Genomic DNA, 19,152 nt, shown 5'->3' on the forward strand with positions numbered 1-19,152 from the left:
GATTTCAAAAGTCCTTTTCACTTGATGCACAATCATAGTTTTGTCTTTAGCAGAGTTTACACTTCATGAGATTGTGCATTAAATCTAAACGCTGATACTATTCTGAATGTAAGCATCAAAGGCGTGTCTTTTTTTATAGCTATTTCATATTAATTTGATCTTGAGGTTTTCTGTTTCCTTTCAAAGCTGCCTGGTAGTGATTTTGCAAGTGGAAGTGATGTCTTGTCTGATGTGGTTCCGAGTATTCCAAGTTCTCCTTGCCCTGTTCTAAAGCGAAGAAGCAAACAGCACAGAAGTTTAGATGAGCTTCCTTGGAGTGCAATGTCTAATGATGAGCAGGTATTTCGGGGGAGGGGTGGTGATATTCATTTCAAAGATTATTGTTTAATGTGGAGATTGCTAGGTTTTATGCTAAATTGACCCAGCTGTTCTTCAATGAATGAGAACAGACAATTCCACTTGATAAAAGGCTGGCTTAGAAATATATAAAGTATAACAACCGAAGATATATATTTAGTATTTTATCTTCTATATCAGTATCACAGCACAGTCATGTAACCTGATTTTCTTGAAGGAGGTACGGCTTTTAAAATTAATGTGAGCAGAACTTAAACATCTCTCTCATGCAAATGTTGTAATTTTCATTCAGTTAATGATGCAGTTTTCAAAAGTGTTAGGAGTTGTGATTTTTCAAAATAAAATAATATTATTGAGGTTGACCTGAATGGTAGAGCAAGTGAGGACTGCAGATGCTGGAGATCAGAGCAGAAAAATGTGTTGCTGGAAAAGCGCAGCAGGTCAGGCAGCATCCAAGGAGCAGGAGAATCAACGTTTCAGGCATAAGCCCTTCTTCAGGAATGAGGAGGGTGTGCCAAGCAGGCTAAGATAAAAGGTAGGGAGGAGGGACTTCTTCCTTTCCCGCCAAACCAACCAGTACCCTTCCACTGACACCCTCCTTCGACTGACTGAACTGGTCCTCACTCTGAACAACTTCTCTTTTCAATCCTCCCACTTCCTCCAAACCAAAGGAGTAGCCATGGGCACCCGCATGGGCCCCAGCTATGCCTGCCTCTTCGTCGGATATGTGGAACAGTCCATCTTCCGCAGCTACACTGGCAACACCCCCCACCTTTTCCTCCGCTACATCGATGACTGTATTAGCGCTACCTCGTGCTCCCACGGGGAGGTTGAACAGTTCATCCACTTTACTCACACCTTCCACCCCGACCTCAAATTTACCTGGACCGTCTCAGACTCCTCCCTCTCCTTCCTCGACCTCTCCATTTCTATCTCGGGTGACGGACTCAACACGGACATTTACTATAAACCGACCGACTCCCACAGCTACCTAGATTACACCTCCTCCCACCCTGCCCCCTGTCAAAACGCCAATCCATACTCCCAATTCCTTCACCTCCGCCACATCTGCTCCCAGAAGGACCAATTCCAATACCGAACAACCCAGATGGCCTCCTTCTTCAAAGACCGCAATTTCCCCTCAGACGTGGTTGACGATGCTCTCCACCGCATCTCTTCCACTTCCCGCTCCTCCGTCCTTGAACCCTGCCCCTCCAACCGCCACCAGGACAGAACCCCACTGGTCCTCACCTACCACCCCACCAACCTCCAGATACATCGTATCATCCTTCGTCATTTCCGCCGCCTCCAAACAGACCCCATCACCAAGGATATATTTCCCTCCCCTCCCGTATCAGCGTTCCGGAAAGACCACTCCCTCCGGGACTCCCTCGTCAGGTCCACAACCCCACCAACCCAACCTCCACTCCCGGCACCTTCTCCTGAAGAAATGCAAAACTTGCGCCCACACCTCCCCCCTCAATTCCCTCCCAAGGCCCAAAGGGATCCTTCCATATCCATCACAAATTCACCTGCACCTCCACACACATTATTTACTGCATCCGCTGCACCCGATGTGGCCTCCTCTACATTGGGGAGACAGGCCGCCTACTTGCGGAACGTTTCAGAGAACACCTCTGGGACACCCGCACCAACCAACCCAACCACCCCATGGCTGAACACTTTAACTCCCCCTCCCACTCCGCCAAGGACATGCAGGTTCTTGACCTCCTCCATCGCCAGACCATGGCAACACGACGCCTGGAGGAAGAGCACCTCATCTTCCGCCTAGGAACCCTCCAACCACAAGCGATGAATGCAGATTTCTCCAGTTTCCTCATTTCCCCTCCCCCCACCTTATCTCAGTCCCAACCTGAGGACTCAGCACCGCCTTCTTGACCTGCAATCTTCTTCCCGACCTCTCCGCCCCCACCCCCTCTCTGGCCTATCACCCTCACCTTAACCTCCTTCCACCTATCGCATTCCCAATGCCCCTGCCCCAAGTCCCCCCTCCGTACCTTTTATCTGAGCCTGCTTGGCACACCCTCCTCATTCCTGAAGAAGGGCTTATGCCCGAAACTTCGATTCTCCTGCTCCTTGGATGCTGCCTGACCTGTTGACCTGAATGGTACCTAGAACAAGAACAAAAAACAAAGAAAAGCTACAGCCCAAGAATAGGCCCTTTGTCCCTCCAAGCCTGAACCGATCCAAATCTACTGTCTAAACCTATATCCCTCTGCTCTCCACCTACTCATTCATCTGTCCAGACGCATCTTAAATGAATCTACCGTGCCTGTATCTACCACCTCTGCTGGCAATGCGTTCCAAACGCCCACCACCCTCTCTGTGAAGTATTTGCTGCGTGTATTCCCCTTAAACGTTTCACACCTCATCTTGAGAGCGTGACCTCTCATAATTGTATCCTTCACCCTGAGAAAAAGCTTATCTGTATCCACTCCGTTTATACCCTTCATGATTTTGTAAACCTCAATCAGGTCCCCCCTCAATCACCTTTTTTCTAATGAAAGCAATCCTAACCTACTCAACCTCTCTTCATAGCTAGCACCCTCCATACCAGTCAACATCCTCGTTAAACCTTCTCTGCACCCTTCCCAAAGCGTCCACATCCTTTTGGTAATGTGGCGACCAGACCTGTACACAATATTGTAAATGTGGTCGAACCAATATCTTGTACAATTTTGACATGACTTGCCAGCTCTTATACTCAATACCCCATCCAAGGAAGGCAAGCATACTTATGCCCGAAACGTCGATTCTCCTGTTCCCTGGATGCTGCCTGACCTGCTGCGCTTTTCCAGCAACACATTTTCAGCTCTGATCTCCAGCATCTGCAGACCTCACTTTCTCCTCAAGCATACTATATGCTTTCCTGACCACTCCATCCACCTGTGCAGCAACCTTCAGGGTACAATGGACCTGCACTCCCAGATCTCTCTGCCCATCAACTTTTCCCAAGGTTCTTCCGTTCATTGTATAATTCGCTCTAGAATTAGACTTGCCTAAATGCATCACCTCACATTTGTCTGGATTGAAATCCATCTGCCACTTTTCTGTCCAACTCACCCCAGTCTGTCTATACCCTCCTGTATTCTCTGACAGTCCCTTATGCTTTCTGCTACTCCGCCACTCTTCGTGTCATCTGCAAACTCACTGATCATACCAACAGTGCCCTTTTCCAGATCATTTATGTATATCACAAACAACAGTGACCCCAACACTGACCCCTGTGGGACACCACTGGTCACCTTTCTCCATTTCGAGAAACTCCCTTCAGCTACTACTCTCTGTCTCCTGTTGCTCAACCAATTCTTTATCCACCTAGCTAGAACACCCTGCACACCATGTGACTTCACTTTCTCTATTAGTTTACCATGGGGAACCTTATCAAACACCTTACTAAAGTCCATGTATATGACATCAACAGCCCTTCCTTCATCTATCAACTTGGTCACTTCCTCAAAGAACTCTATTAAGTTGGTAAGATACAGTCTCCCCCACACATAACCATGTTGCTATCACTGATAAGCCCATTCTTTTCTAAATATAAATAGATCCTATCCCTCAGTACCTTCTCCAGCAACTTTCCCACCACTGACGTCAGGCTCACTGGTCTGTAGTTACCCGGAATATCCCTACTACCCTTCTTGAACAGGGGGACAACATGAGCAACCTTTCAGTCCTTCGGCACCTCACCTGTATTTAAGGATGCCACAAAGATATCTGTCAGGGCCCCAGCTATTTCCTCTCTCGCCTCCCTCAGTAACCTGGGATAGATCCCATCCGGTCCTGGGGATTTGTTCACCTTAATAACCTCTAGCCTACCCAACACATCTTCCCTACTTATGTCAACTTGATCCAGACTAATCAAACTTCTATCTCTAATCTCAAGATTCATCATGTTCCTCTCCTCAGTGAACACTGATGCAAGGTAGTCATTCAGAATCTCACCCATTCTCTCAGGTTCAACACAGAGCCTTCCTTCATTATTCTTTAGTGGACCAATCCTTTCTCTAGTTACCCGCTTGCTTCTTATATAAGAATAAAATGCTTTGGGATTCTCCTTAATTCTGCTCACTAAAACTATTTCATGACCCCTTTTAGCCCGCTTGATTCCTCATTTAAGACTTGTCCTACTCTTCCGATATTCCTCCAGGACCCATTCTGTTCTTAGCTGCCTCGACCTTACGTACACTTCCCTTTTCCTCTTGGCGAGTTGTACAATTTCTCCTGTCATCCACAGTTCATGAATCTTGCCTTTCCTCTCCTTTGCCTTCAACGGGACATGCCTATCCTGCACTATCTTTGAAAGCCTCCCACATATCAAACATGGACTTCCCTTCAAATAGCTATGTCCAATCCACATTTCCGAGCTCCTGCCTAATTTTGATATAATTGCCCTTGTCCCAGGTTAGTATTCTTCCCTTAGGACCACTCTCATCTTTGTCTATGAGTATTCTAAAGCTTACAGAATTGTGGTCACTGTTCCCAAAGAGATCCCCCACCACAACTTCTACCACCTGGCCTGGCTCGTTCCCCAGTACCAGGTCCAATTTGGCCCCTTCCCTCGTCGGACTATTGACATACTGCTCTAGAAAACTCTCCTGGACGCTTCTTACAAATTCTACCCCATCCAGACCTCTGGCGCTAAGAGTATCCCAGTCAGTGTTGGGAATATTAAAATTTCCCATTACCACTACCCTATTGCCTCTACATCTTTCCATAATCTGTTTACCTATTTGTTCTTCTACTTCACGCTCACTGTTGGGAGGCCTGTAATACAGCCCCAACAATGTAACTGCACCCTTCTTATTTCTCAGCTCCACCCATAATGCATCACTACCCAAGACCTCCATAGTGTCCTCCTTGAGCACAGCTGTGATATCATCCCTGACCAGCAGTGCAACTCCACCCCCCTTTTACTTCCTTCCCTGTCCTGTCTGAAGTGTCTATATCCTGGAACATTTAGTTGCCAATCATGCTATTTCTTCAACCAAGTCTCTGTGATTGCAATAACGTCATACTCCCAGGCACCACTCCAAGCCCTAAGTTCATCTGCCTTACCCACTATACTCCTTGCATTAAAGTAGATGCATTTCAGGCCACCAGTTCTTTTGCATTCATCTGCTCTCTGTCTACTCTTCCCCTTATTAATGCTATCTTCATGATTCTTACAGTCTCCAGTGTCCACCTCGCTGTTGACTTATTTTCTCTTCTGGTTCCCAGTCCCCTGCCACATTAGTTTAAAACCTCCCCAACAGCAGTAGCACAAACTTCCCTTAAGGACATTGGTTCCAGTCTGGTTCAGATGTAGACCGTCCATTTTGTAATAGTCTCACCTTCCCCAGAACTGGTCCCAATGTCCAACAAATCTGAACCCCTCCCTCTTCATCATCCCTCAAGCCACGTGTTCATCCTGCCTATTTTTTCATTTCTATGTTGGCTAGCATGTGGCACTGGTAGTGATCCTGAGTAATCCTTTGAAGTCCTCCTCTTTAACTTCTCTCCCATCTCCCTGAATTCTTCTTTCAGGACCTCATCTCGTCTTTTACTTATATTGTTGGTGCCTGTATGCACCAAGACAACTGGCTGTTCACCCTCCCTTTTTAGAATGCTCTGTAACCTATCAGTGACATCCCTGACCCGAGTACCTGGTAGGCAACGTACCATCTGGGAGTCTCGTTTTCGTACCTAAAAAAAGCTGAACTTTATTAAGTCTGAAAGTTGCATGGCTTTCAAGAGCAAGCAAATTCCCTCAGTGTCCTGGCCAGTATTTCATTCCATAATTTAAATCACAGACTGTTTGATCATCAGTTTATTTCTGTTTACAAATTATTTGCTGTGTTTCCTACATTACAGCAGTCACTAACTTGCTAAAGTACTTCATTGGGTGTAAAGGTCTTTGGGCAGTTCAGACATCTTAGACAACAGACAATAGGTGCAGGAGTAGGCCATTCTGCCCTTCGAGCCAGCACCACCATTCATTATGATCATGGCTGATCATCCTCAATCAGTATCCTGTTCCTGCCTTATCCCCATAACCCTTGATTCCACTATCCTTAAGAGCTCTCTCCAATTCTTTCTTGAAATTGATTAGATTCCCTACAGTGTGGAAACAAGCCTTTCGGCCCAACCAGTCCCCACCGACCCTCCAAAGAGTAACCCACCCAGACCCATTTCCCTCTGATTGATGCACCTAACACTATGGGCAATTTAACATGGCCAATTCACCTGACCTGCACATCTTTGGACCGTGGGAGGAAACCAGAACACCCAGAGGAAACCCATACACAGGGAGAATGTGCAAACTCCACATAAACAGTCACCCGAGGCTGGAATTGAACCTGGGACCCTGGTGCTATGAGGCAGCAGTGCTAACCGCTGAGCTTCCGTGCCGCCCCATGAAAGAGACTATTGGAATAATTTATTTTGTTGTATGGGAAAGTCCAGCAGTGATCAACAGTCCTCCCGGACTGTATAAATGAGTTCAAAGACTAAGAAGCTGGTATTATCAACAGGCTCTAAAGGGCTTGCATATCTAAATTATTTGATTTCTCCTTTCTTGTGCCCTTATCCTCTACCATGTGACCCAACAATATAACTAGAAGAGGCTGTGCATACTACAATACTAATATTAATGAAAATGAACCTTCCAGCTCAGCGAGCAAAACTACATCCAGAACCTCAACCTGAGCTACAAATCTTCTCAAAAATTTGTAAATCTTAATTGGTAGTTTATCGGACTAGTATTATAGAACGGAAAGTAAAAGGTAGGTTAGAGAAGTGAGTTGTAAATAATGGTTAGTTAATTATTCTGTTATACTTTCAGAAATAAAGCTGTTAATTTTTACTTTAAATAGTTCTTGGCCACTTGATTTTTACCGATTACTGCATGGGATAAACCTTTTCTGCGTTGCTGGTTTTAAATTAAGCAGGAGAGTTTACCCCATGTTATAACACTTATACCTATAATCCTTAGTTCCCTTAATGCTCTGAAATCTGTCTATCTCAGCTTAACAACCCAGCCTCTGTACCCTGTGCCGTAAAGAATTTCACAGCTTCGCTACTCTCTTGAGAGAAGAAATTCTTCTCATTTGTCTTAACAGGGTAACCTCTGACTCTGAATGTATCCCCTTTGGTCCTAGACTCTCCCACAAGGCAAAAAATGCTTTTTGTATCTACCTTGTCAAGCTCACTAAGCATCCTCTATGTTTCAACAAGGTCAGCATTCATTCTTCTAAACTCCAAAGGGTATAGGCCTAACCAACTCCACCCTTCTACATATGATAGTCCCTCCATACTTGCAGAGTGCTTCAGAGAACATCTCTGGGACACCCGCACCAACCAATACCGCACCCCCCCGCCCATTGCTGGGCACTTAAACTCCCCTTCCCACTCCGCCAAGGATATTCAAGTCCTGGACCGCCTCCATCATCACTCCCTAACTACCTGACGCCTGGAGGAAGAATGCCTCATCTTCTGTCTCGACACCCTCCAAACCCCCGGCATCAATGTGGATTTCACCAGTTTCCTAATTTCCCCTCCCTCACTTTATCCCAGTTCCAAACTTCCAACTCGGCACTGCCCTCATGAGCTGTCCTACCTGTCCATCTTCCTTCCCACCTATCTGTTCCACCCTCCTCTTTGACCTATCATCATTAGCCCATCTCTGTCTACCTATCGCACTCTCAACTACCTCCCCCCACCCCCAGCCTCACTTCCCTCTCATTCATCTCTCCACCCTCACGCCTCTCAAACCTCATTCCCGATGAAGGTTTCTTTCCTGAAACGCCGATTCTCCTGCTCCTTGGGTACTGTCTGACCTGCTGTGCTTTTCCAGCACCACACTCTCGACTCTGATCTCCAGCATCTGCAGTCCTCACTTCCTCCATACCTGGATCAATCCAGTGAACCTTCTGTGCACTGCTTCCAATGCCCATATATCTCTCCTAAGATAAAGGGATCAAAATTGTTCACAGATGTGGTCCAACAAGTGCATTGTGTAGTTTTAGCATGATTTCCCAGTTTTCATGCACCATTCCTTTGAAATGAACGCCAACATTTATTTTGCTTATTGCTTGCTGCACTTTTTAAAATTCATTTTTCGGATGAAGCTGTATTTAGCTATGCCAGCATTTATTGCCCATCCCTAATGACCCAGACGGCAGTTAAGAGCCAATCACATTGTTGTGAGTCTGGAGTCACATGGAGACCAGGTAAGGATGGCAGTTTCTTTACCTAAAGGACATTAGTGAACTAGATGGGTTTTTCCTGACAATTGACAATGGTTTTCATGGTGAATGAAACTCTTAATTCCAGATTTTTATTGAACTCAAATTCCACCATCTGCTGTGGCTGGATTTGAACTCTGGTCCCCAGAACATTACCTGGGTCTCTGGATTAACAGTCCGCCAGTTCTGCAGACCTCACCAATTGCCTTTTTGTGTGATTGGCAAACTTGGCAACAGTGCATTCACTTCCCTCATCTAAGCCATTAATATATAATTATAAATGATTGTAACTATTTTCTTTCTGGTTTTTAACTTCCACTTTTTGTCGGGCTTTATGTGTGCTGTTTGTTTATGGTTAGAATTTAGTTTCTCATTGCTGCAGTGCCAATTCAAATCTCTGCAGTTTCTTGTTTGCAAATATGTACATTTTGCCATTCTACAGACAAGTGCAGTATTTTCTACAATGTCTCAAAAATCTTTAATAAGAATGTTCCATAAGTTAAACATTGCACCAGTTCTAAAGCAAAACATTGATTGTGAAGGCTCTTTGTTATTTATCAACTTCGATTCCTTGCTCACTTTCATTAACTGGGACATTGCTCAAACAATGATAAATGTTGCATCCAGTAATCAACCAGTTCCCAGAACTGATTTAAAATTCAAAAGCATGACTACAAAGAGAAGAAAGTAAATCATAAAAATGAAATTTTGTCACTATACGACCGAATGCAAATAGAACATGTATTGAACAATTTATCTTAATTGCGAGTGATTGTAAATGTTTTCCTCCTTATCATTTCTGCTCATTTCAGGTTGAATATATTGAATATCTGAGTCGTAAAGTCAGTACAGAGATGGGTCTGCGGGAACAGCTGGACATTATTAAAATTATTGATCCAAATGCTCAGATTTCCCCTACAGACAGTGAATTTATAATTGAGCTGAACTGTCTAACAGATGAAAAGCTAAAACAGGTAACTATGAAGATCAGATTTAAGTGTGTTTAATGAAAGCCATAAGTGTATATCCCTGTAAAGGATTAATGCACTCAAACAGATGCTGTATTTAACATTTTTTTATGAAGATGACAGCCTTCTTTTGTTTCATTTGTTTTCTCTGGCTGTCACATTCAATTCTGTAATATAAGTCTGAGTGTCACTGGCTCAAAGTCAATATTCTCCTTATGCTTGCAATTTAGAATTAAACTTTGTATTAGCAAGTGAATGCAAATTGTACATCACCATTTGCAATCACGTCCAATTAGAGTCGTAGAGTAATACAGCATGGAAACAGAGCCTTCAGTTCAACCATTCCACACTGACCATGTTCCCAAACTAAACTAGTCCCACCTGCCTGTGCCTGGCCCATATCTCCCCAAATCACCTTTTTGTGGACTTACCCAAATGTCTTTTAAACATTGTAACTGTACCCTGTATCCACCACTTTCTCTGGCAGTTCATTCGACACATGAACCATTGTCTGTGTCAAAAGATTGCCCCTCATGCCTCTCTCCTTAAAAATATACCCCAGTTTTGAACTCCCCCACTCTATGGAAATGACCCTTGTCATTCACTTTGTCTATGCCCCTCATGATTTGCCCCTCATCAATAAGCTCACCCCTCAATCTCTTATGCTCCAGTGAAAAAAAGTCCCAGCCTACCCCACTTCTCCTAATAACTCAAACCCCCCATTCCCGGCAACGTATTAGTAAATCGTTTCTGAACCATGTCCAGTTTAATAATATCCTTCTTATAACATAGCGACCATAACTGCACACAGCACACTCCAAACGAAACCTCACCAACGTCCTGTACAACCTTAATATGACATTTCAATTCCTATACTCAATGGTCTGACCAATGAAGGCAAGCGTGCTAACTGCCTTCTTAACCATCCTGCATGCATGTGATTGAAATTTCAAAGAATTATGTACTTGAACCCCTCTGTATTTCTGCTCTACAACACTATCCAAGGCTTGACCATTAATCGTACGAGTCCTGCCGTTATTTGTATGAGCAAAATGCCATACCTCACATTTCCAAATTAAACTCAGTCTGCCATTCCTCAGCACATTGACCCAATTGTTCACGATGTCTTTGTAATCTTAGATAACCTTTTTCACTGTTAGCTATACATCAATTTTGGTGGCATTTGCAAACTAATGCCTCCTTTATTCTCAAAGAACAAAGAAATTACAGCACAGGAACAGGCCCATCGGCCCTCCAAGCCTGCGCCGATCCAGATCCTGTATCTAAACCTGCCACCTATTTTCTAAGGGTCTGTGTCCCTTTGCTCCCTGCTTATTCATGTATCTGTCTGGGTACATCTTAAATGTTGCTATCGTTCCCACCCCTACCATCTCCTCTGGCAATGTGTTCCAGGCATCCATCACTCTCTGCGTAAAGAACTTTCCACCCAAATCTCCCTTACACTTCACCCCTCTCACCTTGAACTCGTGACCCCTAGTAATTAAGTCCCCGATTCTGGGAAAAAGCTTCTTGCTATCCAGCCCGTCTATACTCCTCATGATTTTGTAGGCCTCAATCAGGGCCTCCCCTCAACCACCTCCTTTGCAATGAAAATAATCCTAATCTACTCAACCTCTGTTTGTAGCTAGCACCCTCCATACCAGGCAACATCCTGGTGAACCACCTCTGCACCCTCTCCAAAGCATCCACATCCTTTTGGTAATATGGTGACCAGAACTGTACTGAGTATTCCAAATATGGCTGAACTAAAGTCTTCTATAACTGTAACATGACCTGCCTACTCTTCTAGTCAATACCCCGTCCGATGAAGGAAAGCATGCCGTATGTTTTCTTGACCACTCTATCGACCTGTGCTGCCACCTTCAGGGAACAACGGACCTAAATGCCCAGATCTCGCTGTGCATCAATTTTCCCCAGGGCTTTTCCATTTACTGTATAGTTGGCTCTTGAATTGCATCTTCCAAAATGCTTCACCTCACATTTTCCTGGATTGAACTCCATCTGCCATTTCTCTGCCCAACTCTCCAATCTATCTATATTCTGCTGCATTTTCTGACAGTTCCCTTCACTATTGCTATTCCATCAATCTTAGTGTCATCTGCAATCTTGCTAATAAGACAATCTACACCTTCCTCCAGATCATTTATGTGTATCACAAATAACAGTGGTCCCCAGCACGGATCTCTGTGGAACACCTCTGGTCACAGTTCTCCATTTTGAGAAACTCCCTTCCACTATTACTCCCTGTCTCCTGTTGCCCAGCCAGTTCTCTATTCATCTAGCTAGAACATCCTGGACCCCATGCGACTTTACCTTCTTCCATCACCCTACCTATGGGAAACCTTATCAGATGTCTTACTAAAGTCCATGCATATGCCATCGACATCCTTTCCCTCAACAATCAACTTTGTCACCTCCTCAAAGAATTCTATTAGGTTTGTAAGATATGATCTTCCCTGCACAAAACCATGTTGCCTATTGCTGATAAGCCCATTTTCTTCCAAATGGGAATATATCCTATCCCTCAGTATCTGCTCCAGCAGCTTCCCTACCACTGATGTCAAGCTCATAGATCTGTAATTACCTTGATTATCCCTGCTACTCTTCTTAAACAAGACGTTAACAATTCACCAGTTCTCCCGAACCTCACCCATGTTCAAGGATGCTGCAAAGATATCTGTTAAGGCCCCAGCTATTTCCTCTCTTGCTTCACTCAGTAACCTGGGATAGATCCCATCAGGACCTGGGTACTTGTTCATGTTAATGCCTTTTAGAATATCCAACACTTCCTCCCTCCTTATGGCAACTTGACCTAGAGTAATCAAAGATCTCATCCAAATCGTTTATATAAATGACAAACAAAAGTGGATCCAGTGCCAATCCCTGTGGAACACTGCTGGCCACAGGCCTCCAGTCCGAAAAACAACCCTCCATTGCCATCCTCTGTCTAATACCATTAAGTTAATTTTATATCCAGTTGACAAGTCAAGCAAACAATTGCAGTAATCTAATTTTTATGTAAACCTTTGGAGGAATGTTTGAAAATGTCACCTGGTGCCTTGTATAGTTTTACCTAGCCTTACCTATTTTTATGCTCCATTCCATTTAAAATAAAGACCCAACTTTTCATTTGTTTCTCTATTCCCTGCTGAACCTGTACACTAACTTGTTAAGGTTCATGCACAAGGCCCTCTAAATCCCTCTGTGCTGCAACTTTCTGCAGTTTTGCCCCATTTAAATAATATTCAGCTTCTCTTTTTTTTCTGCCACATTGCATTACCTCACGTTTTCCCACAAATATTCCATTTGCCAAGTTTTTCCCCACCTGTCTATATCCCTTTGCAGATTCTGTGTCAGCCCCACCACTTGCCTTCCCATCTGTTTTTGTTGTCAGCAAACTTGATAACTTCCCTCATCCAGATCATTAATATATATTATAACTATTATCTGTTTGTTTTTAAGCTACCACTATTTGTAAAGGTTTGCTTGTGCTGTGTTTGTGAGTAGAATTAAATCTCTTATTGTTGCAAATTTCTGTTCAAGTTTCTGGAATTTCCTGCTTACAAATATGTAAATTCTGCCACTCTGCCGACAAGTGCAGTATTTACTAGCATTTCTCAAAAACATTTTAAGGTGGTGGAATGGGGTGGCGCTGGTCTGGAGGGGTGGCGGGGTGGGGGGCCGGGGGTGGGATTGGTTTGGAAGTCTTTGGGAGTTTGTACAGCTGTTTGTAAGTTGTGACCTGCAAGAAGGGACCAAATATTATTTGATCTGGAACTGAATCCCAGCAGTTCCAGTTAGTATTTGTTGCAGTATTTCACTATAACTTACTGATAATATTTGGTTTTGAAGAGGTTTTCAACCTGAAAATTATAAAGCATTACTACCATGATTTGAAAAGAAATTAATCCGAAATTTGTAATATAGCTTTCACTGTCTGGGCAAGCACTTATTGCCTATCCCTAATTGCCCTGAAAAAAGGTGGTAGTAAGTCACCTTTTTGAACCAGTTCAGTCCTTGGAGTGCAGGCAAATCCACAATGTTGTTAGAAAAGGAGTTCCAGCATTTTAACCAGTGATAATGAAGGAATGGCATTGTGCAGCCCTGAGGGGAACTTACAGGTAGTGATGTTCCTATGCATCTGTTTTGTTTTAGCATGTAATACAGACAGAAAACAATTCCGTTCAATTGATATTTTGTTGAGCTAACAGTGATGGAAAAGCCTGCTTGGAAAGTAAAACTGCAAGTCATCCAGACAGGTTGAGTTGAAAGCTTAGATGTTTTAAGTGTGAATACTAATTTTTGAGTAGAAAACTTTGTATAATCACCAATGTATCTGAATAACCTGGCAATAACAATGTGCCTTTTGAAACTATATCTGTTCTAATGGGCATGCATTTAAGGTGAGGGGGGAAAGGTTTTTGTATAAAGAGTGGTAAGACTCTAGAATGCGCTGCCAGGGATGATGGTGGAGGCAGACACGATGGGGCGTTTAAGGGGCTTTTAGATAAACACATGAACATGCAAGGAATGGAGGGATGTGGACCATGGGCAGGCAGAAGGGAGTAATTTAATTTGGCGTCATGTTCAGCATATAATCGTGGGCCAAAAGGCATGTTCCATGTGTTGTTCCGGTTTGTGTTCTATTCCTATAGCACTAAAGTGAAGTGTATCATTTTAGTGGAAATGTGTTTCATTACTTGTACATCACTGCTGTATTTGAAATATTGTCTGTGAAGTATACATATGTATCAAGATAAATCATGTTTTGATTCTTGAGCAACAGTTATTATGTGAAACTTTTGAAGTATGAATAGGTTGGCAGTGTTCAAAATAGAAGCTTTTTGTTTTAAAAGCTACAGCAGATAGTTAAAATAGCATAAATTCTATTCATGACCATGGTGGCAAGTGACCTGCTCCAATTAATCAATTGTATCTTGTTTAGGTAAGAAATTACATCAAAGAACATGGTGCCCGCCAGCGTTCTGTACGTGAAAGCTGGAGAAGAGGTAGTTACGCTGGCTGTGGGGTCAGCGGTTTGAGTGGAGCCAGTAGCAGCAGTGGCAGCATGGTAAGCTCAGCTAGCAGCACTGGATCCAGTGGCTGTAATTCTGCATCTGCCTCAAGTGCCAACATGAGCCGAGCACACAGCGACAGTAACTTGTCCTCAAGTGCAGCTGAGAGAATAAGAGACTCAAAGGTATGGGGTTCATTAGTTCCAAACCATCATATTTGCAAGTTTAGATGTTGCTCATGGGTCATCCGTGCTTTTGATTTTCATTGGTGCTGTATGTAATCCAGTTTGTCTTTTCGATGTCTGTGTAGCAATGAGCGTATTGTACAGAACTGTGCAGTTTCAGACACTAAAATCTGACCGAATAAATTTAATGTTTCACTATCTTTCTTTCATATCCGTACGTTGGGGAAAATTGTTAGCAATCCCGACTCCTTTGTTTAAAGAATATATTTGTATTGCAATATTGCTAAATCAATAATTGTTTATAAACTGGACTTCTATCGCTGAGTTAAAAGGATGAATGTGAGCAAGTCGGGAAAAACATGCAAATGTTCCCACAGGTTCTTTCTCCCTGATTGCACAAGTAATACGGTGAAGATCCGTCAGGAAAGATGCTGCGAAATTTGTTTCGTCAGAAAAATCTGAATCAACACCCTTCTTCCTTTGGCACCAAACTCAAACATGTGAGCCAATGTCATGAAAACCAAAGCACTGCACTTTTGAGCAGCAGGAGCATATCATGATCTCCTTCGGATGGAGAAATCAGATTTGTTTATCGGTTTATTTTAAAAGAAGAATACATGGGGTTTGTACGCTCTGAAAGTGAGAGTTGTGTGGTGCGACATGGAAGAAGTGGTTTAGAACAGCATGTTTTCTGAGCTTTGTCCGTCACTTTGGACTATCGAGTTTTACCTGCAGTGCACAGGACCAAGTTGATCAATGAGATACTCTGCTTTTTATTGCCTTAACTTTAATGTAAAATAATGGACTATTGAAAGACACACATGCAATTTGCAATCTCTAATCTTTGGACAGTCAATAAACCTAGTTCACAGAGTACTCTGTGGCTTAAATAGCTGACAACCATTTTTTTAAAAAACAAAGGATGAATGTGCTGAGACGACTCGTATCTTTCTTCCTACCTTTTCTCAACCCAATCCTTCCCAATTATTCAACAGAAGCGATCCAAACAGCGTAAGCTGCAACAGAAAGCCATGCGGAAGCGTCAGTTGAAAGAGCAGCGACAAGCAAGGAAAGAGAGACTGAGTGGCTTATTTCTAAATGAGGAAGTGCTCTCTGTGAAAGTGGCAGAGGAAGACCATGAAGCAGATGTCGACATCTTAATGTGACCAACTGTAAAATGTGTTGAATTTAAAAGATAATCCATGATAACACTATCCAGCCGAAAGACTGGAGCTGAAAGCTTGAGACAAAAGGGGATGATTTCCGTTTCCAACTTAACATTCTGTACCTTATTTTATGTTTTTAAGACATCTCGATAAGTTTAATGAAGCTGCTGAACACTGATTTGTACAGAAAACTAATGTAGTTAATAACGTATCTAAATGACCTGGCAACAACAATGTGCTTTTGAAACAATATATTCTCCCATAGCACTGATGTGAAGTGCACTATTTTAGTGGAAATATATTTCCTTATTTGTGCATCACTGTGGTATTTGAAATATTGCCTGTGTAATATACATATGTGTATTAAGATAATTCATGTTTTGATGCTTTACTTGCAAAATATTATGTGAAATCTTTGGATAGTTTGGCAGTGTTTAATAATTGTTGCCACCAGTGGAGTAATTATCTGCCATTACCAAATTGCATGATTAGCTCAGTTAGCTTTTAACATTTTTATAGAAATTATGCATTTATCCACATTGCACATATGGGATCCCGGCGTATGCAAAGGCTATGGCATAGAAATTCCTTCCAAGTCCAACGATTTCTATCAGAGAAGAATTGATGGAGAAGGAAAGTCAAAAAGGAATATTTCTGTTATTGAAAATACCTGTCTCACCTCATAATTACAGTGGGGAAAATATAATAGTTGGAACAGAATTTTGTTGAGAGTCGCATTTCTTTTTGATGCAAAGCTTTCAAAGTCAAGTTTCCCTCCAAGTAGACCACTTGTGATATTGTCACTGGGGGATAACCTGAAGAGACTATGTTGAAGACCCAGACCTTCATATTGGCTTGATGCCTGTTTCCCAGCTGTGGTATTCACTCTTGGTCATTGAGGAAGTTTCATTTCAACTCCCATCACAACCTGCTTTCCAATATTACGGAAAGTCAGTAGGAAGTTATAACTCCAATGAACCATCACTGTATGTATGGAATGGCGCCAAATGGGCTGAGAATGGAAACCAAATTGATGAGTCCAACCTTCTGAGACAGTGCCAACGCTGCTTTTTAATGAAAAAGTCTTTAATTTGCCATGAAGATGACTCCCCTTCCTCTAACATTGCTGACTGGCAGCATCTGTGGAGAGAAAACCAGTTAACCTTTCGAGTCCAGTGACTCTTTGTCTAACCCCTTCCCTCATGTCTCCCTGGACCCCAGATTTGCTTTTCTTTGCCACAACAATGCAATGCATGCTGTATAGTAAAGGGGAGATAGATGAATAATATGCTGTGTGCAATATTTACTATAAATTTTGTGGTAGGTCAGTATATTACATGCAGTGCTATATAAGAGGAACTTTAAAGTAGCTTAATAGAAAATGAAGAGCTGCGAATGCTGGAGATCTGAAACAAAAAGTGCTGGAGAATCCCAGCATGTCTGGCACCATTTGAGGAGAGGAAATGCATTTTGAGTCCAATGACCAGAGTTTGTCCAGCACTTTCTGTAGGTTATTGCGTTAACAACATGAAGGAAAAGTGTCAAAACAAGTGTGTTGGATCCAATATTAAGCACAAGGGAATCGATTATTCTTGCACACCTTCATGTGTGAAGGAAAAATGATGCAGAGGCATTAATCGATCACGTCAGCTTTCAATTTTAAAAAGTTAATTGCTGTGCTCCAAAGAGCAGAAGTTGGTGGCCTTTTTCCTAGTTACATTGTTGTTAAAACCTTTGCGGCCTTGTAACTGATACCTTTTGTACGTAAGCAAAATGACTTACTAATGTGTTGAGATGTTTTAGATGAGAAAGATGAAACAAAACCCTTTTGTTTTGCACGTGGATTTGTCTGTACTGTAATTTTTCATCTTGATGTATAGGAAATTAATTATTCCTTCTGGTGGAGTTATTTGTTGCTTGGGATGAAGAGTTGGCTGATTCGGTGTTTTCTTTGAACAGTTCTGAAGGTGAAACTTGGGAAATGAATTGTATGTAAAATCTCTGTGCGAGAGCGAGAATAATAAGCTGGCAATTTGAGAATAATAATAGTTTGCATATCAGAGTGGAGTTATTTCAGTACATGGCTGTATCAGAAGAACCAACAACTGAGGTAGGTAGGTGTTGCAGTGTGGCTGATGTTAATCCCATGGGATAGATTCATGAGGCTGGTGTCTTCAGGGGAGCATTGGATATGCACAGTTGTGAGCATAGGAGTTACTTTGTCCAGTAACTGGAACAGTGAATGTTTTCAGTTGTGGGATTGCATTTTAAAAGTCAAACCAGTACTACTTGAATACTGCTGAAAATGAGAAACATTTTGGCAAAGCTTTGTATCTTGTGCTCATCAGGGTAGAAGCAAGAATACCAGTTCTCAGTGGGACCTACAATTTATAATGCTCGAGTGGAAAGGGTAGTGCGTGGCTGACAAGAAATCTCCTTCGCTGACTAATCACCCTGTGCAGTCTAAAACGTTGTTCCCTTTTGAAATTTAGCGATCTTCTGTCCTGAGTGCAAGTTAAAAACCTTCGGCATGTTTCTTTTTTTTTAGCAATACTCACACTCTGCACCACTAATTAACTACTTGAATACTGCAGAATCGCTGTTGTAAAAGTCATGTCTTGTGGTATAAAACATATTGGCATGAAAGTTCCATCTTGCAGGGCTGTATATAAGTTTGCCTCTTGATATTTTAATGTAATTTTTGTCACCCTATTGAATTTATGAAAATGTGAAAATAGTGGCAATGATTTCTGTAGTACTGTCTAGCAATGGGCCATTCCATTTTACTATATCTGCTGCTATGCCTGTTCAGAATTGTACAGTGATCATGGTCTTTAAAAAAAACAATGAATGCAGGTTTTGGATTTATTTTTTTGCATAGCAGAATCTTTTATGAATTCTGCAGTTTGCTCTTTTCTATTGGAGTATATTAAAATTATTTACATGTCAATAAAGGCCGTTGTTTTGCATTCATCATTTCAAAGAACTTTAAGGCATTTCTGCATTTGAAGGAGGTTCAAGTATAATTGTAAAGTTGGCAGTGAGTTTTGAGAAGATTTTTAGCTCAGCTTGAAGTTCTAGATGTAGGTTTGCTCGCTGAGCTGGAAGGTTTGGTTTCAGATGTTTTGTCACCATTCTAGGTAACATCAGTGAGCCTCTAGCTGAAGCACTGGTGGTATGGCCCGCTTTTT

At 42.4% G+C, this 19,152-nt stretch overlaps 1 protein-coding gene across 2 annotated transcripts in view; it reads left to right on the forward strand.

Annotated features, from left to right (window-relative positions):
• The window catches only part of fam199x (family with sequence similarity 199, X-linked), a 31,835-nt gene extending 12,920 nt beyond the window's left edge, over positions 1-18,915 (forward strand). The window contains exons 4-7 of one of the 2 annotated variants that reach the window (XM_043705157.2): positions 187-339; positions 9,419-9,580; positions 14,541-14,795; positions 15,173-15,783. In XM_043705157.2, the coding sequence (XP_043561092.1) occupies positions 187-339; positions 9,419-9,580; positions 14,541-14,795; positions 15,173-15,187 (585 nt within the window). In that variant the 3' untranslated portion in view covers positions 15,188-15,783. The other variant, XM_043705156.2, reaches the window with a different exon arrangement.
• The last annotated feature ends 237 nt before the right edge of the window (positions 18,916-19,152 follow it).

This window comes from Chiloscyllium plagiosum, unplaced genomic scaffold (genome assembly GCF_037043375.1).
Source record: "Chiloscyllium plagiosum isolate Xiang-an unplaced genomic scaffold, Cpla_swu_hap1 HiC_scaffold_11, whole genome shotgun sequence".
Taxonomy (NCBI): Eukaryota; Metazoa; Chordata; class Chondrichthyes; order Orectolobiformes; family Hemiscylliidae; genus Chiloscyllium; species Chiloscyllium plagiosum.